Genomic DNA, 14,425 nt, shown 5'->3' on the forward strand with positions numbered 1-14,425 from the left:
GCAACTAAGGACGATTTTATTGATATATCGACCAAATTTGGAAGAAATCCGGCGTTTCCTTGGAGAGATATGAAAAACCAAGCCGTTCTAGTTTTGCGCAAAGTGAGAGCGCGCTCCGACCGCTATGTTCCAAACTTCAAAGGTTCAAAACTCAATAACCGATTAAGATAACTACATGGGAATTCATACAGCAACTAAGTAAGATTTCATTAATATATTGACTTAATTTGGAAGAAATCCGGCGTATTTTTGGCGAGATATGAAAAACCAAGACGATCCACTTTCGCGTAAAGCGAGGGCGCTGTCCGCCCGCTATGCTCGACATAGACAATTCTAGCTCAATCTGAACCCCACATGACCGAAGTGCGTTTTCGTTCATAAAACGAAAAAGAAGCGGCATTTGTCGACGAAATTTTCACCACGGTAGGCTATTGGTCTGATCTATATGTACCTTTAGCAGTTTTGGTCTTTCTTTGATGCAACTGAAGATATAGGCAATTAATCTTTGTTCATTTTGACCATACGATATACTACATAGCACAGTGGCGCTTATTGATGTCTTCTGTCGAGTTAAAAAGCTTGTATCCATCAATGAAGCTCTGCGCAGTTAGCAAACATTCGTATGTTGATGTTCCATTTGTCAAATAGCTTTCAGAGTGCGTTTTGATAAATATATTTACAAAAAACATACGAATAATATGTAAAAGCGACAGTATATAACCTAGCAACATTCAGCGGTACTGCAGAAGTTTCCATAGCGCGGCACATTTTATGGTGGCATTTCATTTGTTCAGGTCTTTTCAGTGCACTCAAATATATTTTAAAAAAATACTTTACTTACCCTAGCGCAGATGTAGATGTTATCATTTTTAATGGAAGTCCTTAGCTTTCAGTTGTATACACTGAAGGTTTTTCTGGGCGTTTGCAGTTAATGTTTGGAGATATGTTAAATTATAGATATCTCAATAACGTAATATTACCTCAGGTATGAAATCAATTTATATAACAATAATAATACACATATATGCTAGCCAAACGTGAAAGAAAGCGTGTTTGTTTTATAGGCGGGATACCATAATTTGCAATGTCAATATAACTTTTCCAAAACATGACAACTTCAAAACTATGCATATGGTAGCCTTTCTTTGAGTGCTGTATATAACCTTACATCACTGTGATAAGTCAAAACAAAAACATCTGTTTCCTCCTTTACTAAGAAATCTTGACTATGACTGCTTCCCTGTCCTAAAGACTATGGACTTAAACTCATGAAGCAGATGTTGTTTTTTCAAAGTCCACTATTTATTTCATGATGACTTGACTACAATGAAATAAAGCTTGACAAAACAGAGTCCCGCAAATGGATAAGACCGACCGACAACTTTTATATGCAACTAGATATAGTAATAATCCTTTGTGTTTGCACTTATCTATTTGTATACATATAAGAAACTACTGATTGATTTTGGACAAATACAATATTGCACTTTGGACAAACACTAAATCTTCTAAACCTTTACAGCTAATACTCACTTTCAATTTCCTCTTCCTGTTATTCTCCATCATCATGTACTTATGTCAAGATTACATAGGAAGACTCGCACTAGGTCTCATCACATGTACCTGACATTGACAGTGACCTCATACATGTACAACTGTACAGTTTAAGCTCAATAGCTCCAACGCTGTGTTTTGGTGTTTTGAAAGTCATCAGCAATTGCCCATATGCCTAAATATTTTTGGATGAGCATCTGAAACATACAACTAATCCATCCTTCCCCATAGCTACCTTACATGCAAAGGCTGTTACATGGAATATCTAATACAACACAGAACATTAGAAAGTTCTCTGCATCATGTATAATACAAGTTAGTTGTAATTAACATGCAAAACAGATACAACCTCAACATTTTCTACTCAATGTACTCTACTAGTACTATATCTTCCATCTAAAGAGACATGATTTTAAAAGAATTTGAATCTGAGTTACAGCAATTATAACATGATAACAAACACAGCACACTGCAGAATAACAAAAAAAACTTTCTATATACAAGCTGTCTGTACACCTCTACTACTACTAGTTTAACTTTTTACAGACTCATTGTTCATTTGCTCAGTAGCAAAGTGCTCCCACGACCACCCCTGGTCAAGGGACCGATGAGGACGATGAGACATATTGTTTAAGCCTCACTGCATTAAAAAATAGGACATGGCTGGTGTTACTGAATAATTCCTCTATGTAGAAACAGGTAATCCACTGCTGCATGATCATCAGCTTCTTGTCCCGTCATTTGTTCTTTTTAGCAATAAACTTGAGTTTGCTCAGGTTGGCATGATATAAATAGAATACAACACGGGGTATTCCATATCGCCCTTGGTCCCAAAGGCAAGGAGACTGGTCCCGGTATGCCTGCTTTCCTCATATGCACCAACAGTTCGGCCATGTGTTGAGTCTGGTACCTGTGAATTATAAAGACAAGAATTTCAGCCCGACTTTAACATGTACAAGTGAAATTAATATCAAAATGATCATTCAATGGGTCAAGGCAATAATGTCAAAGACCTGAACTCTAAGCTTAGATAGCAGACAAAATGGTAGTTTGTAGATATAACTTTGAAGATGCTGCTAGCTCATGGGAAATAACAGAAATCACAATTTTCACTCTTATGGCAGTGTGGTAAATGACTTTTACAGATGATTTTAAAAGAATCTGAATCTGAGTTACAGCCATAACATGATAATAAACACAATGTGTGAGTGGCCAACATTTCAAAAACATTAGATAAATATTTAATTCATTATTAGTGTAAAATCTAAGTTAATAGTTTGAATGTAATGTGTTAACACACATTACAAAAATGGTTATGAAAGTATAACTTTCTTTAGCTGTTTAGAACAAAATGTATATTAACTGCTAAAAGACATATAGCACAAAAGGGACATAATTCTTAATGTAGCTCAACACCCTGTATTTCTTTACTTATTGTTTAATTACAGAAAGACAGGTTTAACCTACTAATAGTACTTAGTAAATTGCTCCAAGCCTTGCTTTTTCTTAGGCCTAGGGGGAAAATGTTGTGTTTCCTGATTCAGTCCTGAAAAAAAAGTAGGGTTGGTAGGTAGGGACTGTCTGTTTTCTTCTTAGGTTTTTTTAAGGCTGGCCAAAACAGTGTGACATATTACAATACAGTTGAACAAAGTAAACTGAATTGCATGAGGACACTTGTCTTCCAATGTCAAACTGTTATTTTGTGCATACCATGTTATTGATATTACATTTATCCTTCCTTATACATGTACAGGACAAGCAGTGTTTTTACTTCAATGGGAAGCAGGCTGAATAAAAAATTGGAAACTATGTGACTCCACTGCCCACCAAAAAAAGGTCTAGGATTGACAGGTTTTTCTAGGGTAGGTACCTGGGAATCAGAAAACACAACATTTTTCCCTAGGCCTTCTAATACATAATGAGATACTGATTCAAGTTCCAACTTTTAGAAAGATTAATGTATAATCATGATACACTTATAAATGATAAGAGGGGCATTCACAAAGGGCAATTTTTTATATACAATTTCTTTTTTGTTCTAAGTTCTAGGATTTTTTCCAGAAAAAAATTGGACGGGTCGAAAAAAATAAAAATAACTTTTTCAAAAGGTCTGGGGTGAAGACACTAATTACACAGCTTAGTAATAAACATAAAGAAGCAACAGCCTGAGTTAGATGACACATTTTATACAATGAATACCTTCCTTTGCCAAAGGTCTGAATATAAATATAAGGCGTTGTTTTTAATTATGTGTATGTGTATAATTTCCACACACAACTAAATTATGTGTATAACTTCCACACAGTCAGCAGTCAGTACAGGCATTACAATTTGTATCTGCCATAATATACTGTGGTATGCACATCATGTCCCTGTTAAAGTGAAAACTTGTGAATGGGTCATATTCAAAACAATCGTGTCAATGGTCCATTTTGCTAGATAGAGGTTAAATTGTCCATTTTGAATGCAACACAAATACTGGCAAGGGGTTCTTTTTAGCCTCCACCAGGCCTTCTTATGGGAAAAAGGAATAGCAGAATTAAGCAAAAGATCTGGAAATCAGCAAGGGGAATCAGTCCACGCTAAGGTCTGCAAACTCCTTTGGTAGCATAACTAATATTAACTTCCCTGGAAAATTACTCTCCCTATGAGATTGATAGCCAGCATAGTGAGTCTGGTAGAGAAGTTAGGTTCTGTTGGCATGTAGTAATGATGGGTACTCTAGTACCGGTACAGAAAATTCAGGTTCATGTACGGTCCAGGTCCAGAGGATCGGGTCCAGGTCCAGATCTAAACCTGGACCTAATTTGTGTTGTGAATGGGCAATGGTCCATTTTGCTGCAGAAATCTGTTTGGTGGAGTATTCTACTTCCTGTTTTGGGGTTTGTACCAGTTGAAAACTTTAACCACTTTTAATATAGATAGCCTTGTATCTTATATTTACGAAGAGGACAAAAGAGACTCGGGAGCTAGAATACGGCTGGATAAGAGTACCAGGCTATAATGTAGTAGCATGTTGGCACTGGGGTGGTTCAGAATGGTCCATTTTGCAAGGGGGGGGGGCGGAATTTGCAATTTTTTCACTTACCTCAATCTATACTGAAGGGGAGGGAGAAAAGTTTGTGGGTGACTGAATTTCATCATAGTCAGCCAGGGCTTGAATTACATTATTCTGCATACCTGCACTGGTGTAGGTAACATTGAGAATTACCTGCACCAGACAAGTTTTACCTGCACCACTCTGGATTCAGGAAGTATGGATCATACTAAAATTGTTCAGGAACCATTGCTATTTTCTCTTTTATACTTTATAGGTGGTAATAGTCAATGCAGCTAATAACAATCCACATAAACCTACATCATTTGTATAAAATCCAGTGCAGGTTAGGTGCAGGTAGACTACAAAAATATGTGCACTGTCCAATTTTACCTGCGCTAAAAGCTGCATATATGCAGGTGGTATTTCGAGGGGAGGGGCAACATTTCTGTCCCCATTTTTTGTGTTGTGTGAATGAATGAATGAAGTGAAAATGACCTGTGGGCCTTAGCCGCTCTTTCCAGAGGTCCACTATACGTAATACATTGTACATTCATGTTTGGCTGTGATCGTGATTTTTGAGCCTGAGCAGCAGTGATTTTTTAATTGCTTTGTGCTTTGCCATATTGATACTTAACTTAAGATGTTGTCCCTGAAAATAAATGAAAATCAAAATCAGCTAAGAGTAAGAGTAAGACCAGTTTGTAAATCTAGCATCCAACTCCAGGGTCCAGACATGTCCATTATAAAGGTGTTATAAATGTGTGGGATGTGTGTGCCATGTGTGCTTGTTTGTGTTCAGCTAAGGGACAATGTACTAGTACAATTGACTACATGTGTGTGACAATAATCTGAAACTTGAAGTTGAAACTGACAGCACCAATACTATCAAAATAGGCCTAGGGTCTACATGGGGGTCTTGATTATGCTTTATTTAATAGATAAAGGCTGACAACACATGAAAGTTAAATTTTCATTTTGATTCAGTGAGCTAGAATTTTACAATCAAGGATGTTGTGTGAACCATATGATAGATTGCACATACAAGCACCAGATGCAGAGGCAGAAGCAGGACATTTTGTAGTTTGAATGGAGGGACATGGTATTGAAGGACATATTGTTGACCAAATTTTCACCAAATCCACCAAATATTATGAAATTATTATATGCTGCGTATATTTCCTAGATGTATTTCAAGCAGCAAATTTTGCTGGTAGACATCTTTACTAGTATCAGTGGGAAAATACAGCACACAAGAGTCTCAGCTTTATTTGCTCCCGAACATTCCCCACCTTCCCGCTCAGCCATCATTGAAATTTGAATCTTTTGTGGAAGGGTGGTGGTTACAGCCTGCTGGGCACCATATCATCAATACTACTGGGGCTCCTTACACTCACTGCCCTTACTTAACTGGCCCTCCTTACACTCACTGCCCTGCAAAAAGTTGATTTTTTAGCAACGAGTGTAAGGCACTGATGGTACCTGGTCTAGAGAGATGGAGATGCAATTGAGATTGACTCTAAATGTGTTCTTGACATCAGCTTATATACCAAAGTACCTGAATCATAATGATAATAATTTGTATTTGGGATCACTGTTTTTCCTGCATACCTGCACTGGTGATCATTAAAGTTTTTTAAACTAAAAAGTTCCACTGCACACACAACGGTTGTCAACGTATAAGTTATAGTATATGTTGTACATGCCTTTAAGTTTGCTGGGATTTAATTTCGTGGTAGCAGGGAAAAGGACATTTCGCTGTGGTTTAAAGTTCGCTGTAGCACCATGCCATGAAAAAATGTTTGCGGTGGTTTTAAATTCGCGGTGAAGTGGCCACCACAAAAACCGAAAACATAAATCCACCGCGAACATTTCTGCATTTACAGGTAAGGGGCAGGTAAACAAATTAGAAATACTACATTCTGCATATTGTAAATTGTAGCTGATATATCTTTCATATAGACTAACCAATAGAATCTAAAGACTTTTTTTAAGTTAATAATCTTGTCAATTTCTCAACAACAAAAAAGTCACAGTGCATACGTAACATAAGTACTAAATATTATAACCGTAACAAATTATATGACACATAATACTGACGGTCTAGTTTATATATGGGAGCTTACTTTAATTAAAACAATGTTTATCTGCAGTGACATCTTCACGGCGATCATTATAAGGAAAACAAGAGTTCAATTCTAGAGACACAGCCACACTGTGCATTAATTGTGATGATGATGTAAACGTTATAACTCACCTGTAAGGCTGGAACCGGGAGCGTTACGTTGACAGCCGTAATTGTACGCCGAGATTTTCTGGTTACCGCTGTGAATCTACCTCGTGCCACCAAGCAACTATCAAAACTATGGCTCCTATCAGTATCAATGTGGTGTTATCTTCACAGATGCTAACCATGATCTTTTGAAAAATTATATAAACGACCGTTGTACGGGTACTAATGCTTTTACATCGCACATAAGGCTACATCTAGCCTGGTATCCAGCCATATTGTAGCTCTCAAGTCTCGCCTACCATTTGCGGGGAGAACAGAAGAGACTCGGGACAGTGCTCGGGAGCTATGATACGGAGAGAACAGGAGCTATATACGGCTGGATACCGGGCTATCGCTACGAAAAGGCCGCCATTTTGATCATGCTGATCAGCTGGTCTGCTCGACTCCCATCACGCATTGCGCGGCAGCTCCCTCTTAATCTACCACCGACAACTCTCGTTAATGACAGCGATCTGGAACATTGGATCGTAATCTATACCCGACACTATCGCCTAATAATTTCCCATTTTTAACGACAAGAAACGCTAATGACAACAGAATGGGGTGCACGGTCTGTGCCCGGAAGCGTTGTCAATCACTATGATTGACGGGACAGTGATAATTAATTATTCACGCCCATGTTTCCCAATAAGGCTCGAGTTTGCGAGATTGTTTTCTCGAGAGTTGAAAAGTTTGGCAGTTTGGCGAACCTTTTGTGTGCCAGGTATCCAGAGGAACTATGATGAGATAACATATACAGTCCTTTAAGTCCTTGGGTCAGACCTCGGTGCACGATCTGAGGCAAATTTGAACAGTCCCCGAGTATCCAAGAACGTACTTTTGCCCCAAGCACGGTTCTGGATACAATTGGACTATTCAGGACTGTGCCTGGGTACGGTTCAGGACAAAGCACTGCTGCATGCGGACTATCCAGAACTGTGCCCAGGCACGGTCCTAGACAGTCCCCGTGTGTCCCTAAACATGCATTTGCCACAGACACGGTTCTGGATACACGTGGACTACCAAGGACTGTGCCTGGGCATGGCTCTAGATAAAGCTGTCTTTTATCCAGAACCGTGTCTGGTGGTTAAATCTACAGTCTTGGATATATAGACCATTGTTGTAAAAATTCGTACTAAGACGTCCATCTGTTTTTGCAACATCAACTCTAAGTATGTAAATGATCCAAGACAAGCTGAAATGTACTTTACTGAGCGAGAATAACGCTGATTCTTCCTCATCCCAGCGCCCCGAAAAACAAAGATGGCGGGGCTGCAGGAACGCAAAGCACGTTGAACAGACGGTGTCAAGGAAGATCTACTCTATACAACTGATTTGGGTTCATTTTAGTTTTTTTCACTAACAAACCTCAGAACAGTTATTTTGTCTTTCAGTGCACTTTGTTTACATGCAGCACGAAGCAATCATCCCTATCATTATTCGTGTAAGGAAGCCACCAATTCTCTATGATACTGGAAAAGGTATATATCAAAACTTATTGTTATCTATGGGTAGCAAACTTGCCATTGTTTGGAAGCTCATATTGTTACTTTTTTATGTTAAATACGCCAGATACCCCAATTAAGACGGGATTTTGAAGCCTGTGTTAACTTTCATGTTGCATAACGTATGAACGGCTAACGCTAGAGCCACCAAATTTTTTTGTGACTTGACCTAATATTAAGTTGGCAGCAATTTCAAAAAGTCAAATTGTTCAATTTTCTTCTTGTTGTTATGGCAACCGCGGTTGTTAACAGGCATATTTAAATAAAATCGTTCTCAAACTATTTTTCGGGTTTTCTTGCTACATTACTGCTACTTTACTAAAGTAAAAAATATTATGTAATGAAGCATATATTGATAATTAAATGTGTTTAAATCATGCTTATTTGATGACGAATAAAATCCAAGATGGTGGACCATACCCCCAGATTAACTAGCTTATCATCCCTTAAAATTCGTAACTACCTGTTATTGTTTCATGGACAAAACGTTGAAATGAACGTTTTAGTATATTTTCATGTCTGTTGCAGTTGTTCACTGAAAAGAACAGTATTTTGACAATTCAAATTGGCGGACCTAATCCTAAGATTGGGGGATCCTAACTGGTATCTCAAATATGTATGACGTCATTTATTGACGTAATTTGACGTTATTAATTCGTGTACATAAAAAATGAGAAAAGTGTTACTTTTAATCTATAATTCATATTTCGTAGCGTTGCAAACATAGGCTAAGCTAATTTAAGTTGAACAATAACGATTTTTGTACTAATATACTAATAGATCATCGGTTTGCACAGCAGGTGAAATACACGACAAAGTTACAGCCGTCACCAAGACCTTCCTGAGGTATGGATCAGTGAGACTACTCCTCCGCAGCATCCAGAAATACTACCCCAGAATGCGAGTAGTGGTAGCAGATGACAGTAAACCTATCGAAGACTTACAGTCAGAACATGTGGACCATTACGTCATGCCTTTTGCATCGGTGAGTATCTGAATATGTGGCTACGTTTCGCATAGAACACCTTGGGGAATCTCATAAATTTTCAATGTGTACTAGTTGTATCTTTACTATAATTGCTTCTTTTGTAACCCATCGGCCTTAAATACATCATCATTCATGTTCAGCATCATGAAGCTTACCCACATATGTTTAGTATTCGTGCATTTTGCTTTCAAAGAAATGAATGTCTTGCTTCTGTGTGTGGTCAATTAGAACTTGCACCTTGTAGGGTTGGTTTGGTGGAAGGAACTTGGCGGTTTCCCAGGTGACGACTCCTTACCTTTTATGGCTGGACGATGACTTTGTCTTTACTGAGGATACGAAACTAGAGATAATGGCGGGAGTCCTTGACAACAGCAATTTGGACGTGGTAAGATCCGTGATTTTTCTTGTATTGCATAACATAAGGCAAAAATCCAAACTTTTCCCTGATCACACAAATTCCAACCATAAGGGACCCAAAGTTCAAAAAAATCTCCCAGCGTTCACAAAAAGCGTACAAAATGGTCTCGCCGGGTCGTTTAAATCATTGTTCATTCGTTCATCGCTATGACGTCTCTCTCTCTCTCTCACAAGCAGTCCATAATCTGATCAGCTGAACAAAAAGATAACCCATTGACATTGGGTAACAGTTGTACATGTTAATCTATCTTTTGTCATTCTATCTTTTTATTTCATTAGGGGATATTAGGACAATACAATCAAAAAAATCTTAACATATCGCAAATCACACATATCTTTAAGACAACGATTTTATCATCGGAATTAAAGTGCAATTCAAACTTCAGTTGCTTGAGTTGTGCAATCTGATATGTACTGCTGAGAGCTACAATCTAAGCATATTGGGTTTGACTTCTTTCTGGAAGCAGTGGAAGACAAAGTGACCCCCTTTTTCTATAATGAGTGGGTTATGTGACGTTAACAGGGTTATAGTTTTGTTTCCGTCAGTAAATGTTTGGAACTTTTTGTGGGTTTTGCCAGCCTCTTCGAAAAGCTCTTTACTTTCCTGGTCATTAGAGAGGCAGTTTGAAATAAAATGTATTTCGTCTTCCACCGGTTTTGAAATACAATCATAGTTAAACACATTATTTCGCCCATAGGTAGCCTTTTGCACTGCCATTTCTCAATTGCAAGGGAGTGGGCGCTAATTCTAAGCAAGGAGGTTATTGTTCTAAGCCTGCACATTGCCAATCTTACCTCATATTTATCTAGTAATATTGAATTATTTTCCATGGAGTATCCCTTCTTGAGTTTCTTGAAGAATCTTAACTTTCCTTTATCCGTAGACAGGCTATGAAAAAATGTCTGCTCACAGCACTGACTTTTATCATGTTAACGTTAGGCCAGTCCAATTTAATGTCTTGGTTCGCGGATTCGCTGCTCCTATTTTCATGTACGTTTGAATGTGGAAAAAAATTGTCTCTCAGCCCTAGACTACCAAAATGAAATCGTCTGATCACGAGCTTTTGTTTGCAGTCTTGCTTTTCGAGTGAAGTATTTATATATTTTTCCCCATTTGATTATGCAAATAATGTCCTGATTTGCATAATTTGTCTCGGTTGATCCTCTCTATCCAAGGTGAACAAGTCCATAATTTACATATTCAGTATCCCATTATGTCACTCATTATGTCAATCATTCTATATACATACCAAAAATCATGACGATCCGTCAACACGTTCTCGAGTTATTCTCGTCCAAAGCTTGCAAGGTCGAGGAAACCGGCGCCTGTAGTTCCAAGAAAGCCGTAAGGGGGACCCAAACTTACAGCACTTACTCTCTGCTCCAAGGGCTATCTACCAATCAAAAATCTCGAAAGCATGTCCAGAACACGAGATAGCAAAGATGGAAGTTTCGCTGCAGTACCTTAGCAAGCCGCTTGAACTTGACCTTTGTTTTTCCGACCCCTACCCACCTACCAAACAGGATCCATCAAAGGCTTCTCGAGTTATACTGTTCACGGACGGAAGGACAAACAGACGCACAGGCGAAAAACATAACCTGAGCCATTCTGGCAAAGGGATTAAAAACAGACATCTCCAGATCAGTGACCCCTACAACTATGACCACATCACTCACTCCATTACAAAAAAGGGGTGTAATAGAATAACTGGAGATCTACAACAACCCGCTAAATATGAATTAATGCACGCTAAACCGCAAAGGCTCACAGCGTCTGCCCACGTACCAAACATAATCGCATTCCATCCAGAGGTTCTTAATATTTCTAGCCGGAACCACAAACAAAAGCCACAAAAGTAAGCGACCCTGTGCATGCAGCGCCGCAGAAAACAACTAGGGGGCCCTAATATACACCATTAAACCCTTATGCCAACAAGTATTTGCACCGCAAACATTAAGACCACAGAACATCCAGTGCCAAAGATGTTTTTATGAGATTGCTGGTGAGGGACGCTCACTAGCGAAGTCCATACATTTTTTTTTTCAAACTGTTTATCAGATCCTAACCAGATGTGGGAGGGATACGCTGGGACATATCGTAACGTAAGGGCACAACCCGACGTACGTGGTTTTTGTTCGTTCGTTATTTTGGGAGGCTACGTCCGCCACGTTTTTCTGAAATTTCATTGGTTGTTGGGGTTATAATTAGAAATAAACATATTTGATTGCCTATCCAAGATGGCAGGCATATTATATTACGTCATTTGCCGTTGCCATTGAGAACAGTAGTCAAGGTTTTGTTTGATAAGTTGAATTACGACATATAAGGGATAAATATTAAATATACGTCAAGTTATGTCTTAGTGTCTCCAGAAAATATAGAACTTAAGAAGTACATAGCCCCCCTGTATATTTGCTGATCGTAAACCACGCCGTTTTGAAATTACAAAGGGGGAGGGGGCGAAGGAACGTTCTTCTATCGTTGACGTCATTGAGTTGCCCAAATTAATCTCCATATTGATAGATAATTTTGGGCAGCTCAACAAGCGTTCAAGGGTCACCAGAGCATTTCCACAGAAACAGCGTTCTCTGACGCTTTGGTGACCGCTGAGCCATCTCACCAATTTCTGTGTATCGTGACTACTGCACTGTGAAAATAGGAATGTTTTTTTCTTGATAAGGACTCCTAATCTTCATTTATTTATCGTTGAGGATAACAGGAAAGAAATAAAAATCCGGTGGCGTAGATACCATGTCGGTGACTCTTTACTTCTTTTCGGTAAGAGTTTTTGTTTTGTTTATATCAATTCTCTCTGATTGACCCAGGTTTCTGGCATAGCTGGGGAAAAGAATCTCGTTACCACGAGGATGGAACTGATACCAGGGACAGACGATGATGATGGCTATTGCATCTACCACAAGTCAGGCAACTATGGTCAAGTACCCGGATTTCCAGACTGCTATCTCACAACTAAAGTGTTCAACTTCTTTATGGGCAGATCGGACGAGATCCGCTCCGTAGGGTTTTACCCTGCGTACTCCAGATACGCTGACAGGGGTAATTTTCTTCATTTTTGACATGCGTTATTTTGATATTTATAGGGCCATAAAAACATTGCCATTTTTAATGCATGATTCATTTATCAAATTGTGGGCATATATCATTGGGGGACTTTTAACTTTCTTAACTTAATTGAACCCAGAAATACAACTTCTTGCATTTCAAATATTTTCGTTAACCTGTGTCGAAGACGCCTTCCCTGGTAAATGATTAATTTCCAATTTTTGAATTCCCTAATAGTATGTTAATAAGTCTCTCTGTTATAAACAGTGTCAAATGTAGAGCCATGTCTGCAGGAAACGCATGTACAAATTTAGTATAACGCTACATGTACATGAAAATCCACTTTTCAGGCGGCAGGTGGTAAAGGAAGAATATCATTTTAATATGATACCACAAAATCCATTATAGCCCTATTACATTATGAACATGTCAGTAATTTGCTATCTTAACTTGATATTAGTTCATCTAATACAAGGACAAAAAGCGATAGATGTTATCATTATCACAATTGTTATTTCAATCAATAAGCAATATACTTATAACCTTTTCCAAGTTTAGTAACTTAATCTATCCCACAGAATTTTACCTGGAAGCACTGGGAAAGCTTCGGATGGCTGCTTGCAAGGGGATCCATATCGGCCACAACCAGACAAGGAACCGGGAGTACAAGAAATACCGGTACGGTCGTGACCAGGAGGAAAACTATAAAAAGTACATAATGAGGGTTAATTACTTTAGGAGCAACGCAGACTGTTGGCATAGGTAGTGTCAGTTGGAGATTCAGAGCTCAGATGTCAAGGCACTGACTTCAACTAGAGGTCCAATCATAATTCAGGCATTCCCAAATTTTACTAAAAATCAAACGTCAGAGTTCATTTTTTGTCCTATTGATTTATAAACTGAAAATTTGTATCTACGAACTTTGATTTAATTTACAGCAAAGCCACAGCAGTATCCATCGTGTATTAAGCAACTTGTTTTGCTATCACAGTTTTACAACTGACAGCATTCCATTTAAATGCATTTGCTTTAACAATTCAGGTTTGTGCATGATAACGTGAAGGATAATTTACTGTGTCTAACAGTTAATGTACCAGAATATATTCTCTACATTTCGCAAGTTGTAGCAATCGTTGTATGTCAAAATATATACGTTGCTGTAATTGGAACAATAATACATCACTCTATGCCAATGCTTTATAACATATCACAATTGTCAGGGTAGCTATCGCAGTCCCAGTTATTATATGCCGGCCATACATTATTGGTTGATTTTCGAGGGTCCGGAGGGGGGGGGGGGGCAGAACAACGTAACGAAAAGCAGCTAGAGGGGTTTATTCAAATTGCCGTTCGCAGTTATGAATTTTACAAATACAGACCTAGCATGAATAGATCAACGCGTTAATGCATTTTAGATGTGGGAATATACCAAAGTTTCTAAAATGTCTCTAAGTCTCTAAAATGAGTCAATTTCATTACGTATGACATTTTGTGAGCACTGACACCACCATCACGCGTAGAAATATAACACCACAAACAACATCAATACTGTAACTAAGAAAGAAACAGAACTTATGGAATAAATCGA

The 14,425-nt window shown here is 38.4% G+C and overlaps 1 protein-coding gene and 1 long non-coding RNA gene across 3 annotated transcripts in view; one reads left to right on the forward strand and one right to left on the reverse strand.

The window, feature by feature from the left end:
• Window positions 1-14,425, forward strand: part of LOC118413881 (beta-1,4 N-acetylgalactosaminyltransferase 1-like) — a 34,000-nt gene extending 19,575 nt beyond the window's left edge. The window contains exons 6-10 of one of the 2 annotated variants that reach the window (XM_035817483.1): window positions 8,258-8,344; window positions 9,169-9,353; window positions 9,601-9,741; window positions 12,600-12,831; window positions 13,416-14,425. In XM_035817483.1, coding sequence (XP_035673376.1) covers window positions 8,258-8,344; window positions 9,169-9,353; window positions 9,601-9,741; window positions 12,600-12,831; window positions 13,416-13,603 — 833 coding nt within the window. In that variant the 3' untranslated portion in view covers window positions 13,604-14,425. Of the gene's footprint in view, window positions 1-8,257; window positions 8,345-9,165; window positions 9,354-9,600; window positions 9,742-12,599; window positions 12,832-13,415 lie in introns of both variants that reach the window. The other variant, XM_035817482.1, reaches the window with a different exon arrangement.
• On the reverse strand, window positions 1,284-7,425 carry LOC118413883. Its single transcript, XR_004830893.1, has 2 exons — window positions 6,849-7,425; window positions 1,284-2,464 (listed from the first exon to the last, which is right to left on the reverse strand). It is a non-coding gene; the product is annotated as an uncharacterized LOC118413883 (long non-coding RNA).

The sequence above is a fragment of the Branchiostoma floridae genome, chromosome 4 (assembly GCF_000003815.2).
Source record: "Branchiostoma floridae strain S238N-H82 chromosome 4, Bfl_VNyyK, whole genome shotgun sequence".
Lineage (NCBI taxonomy): Eukaryota > Metazoa > Chordata > Leptocardii > Amphioxiformes > Branchiostomatidae > Branchiostoma > Branchiostoma floridae.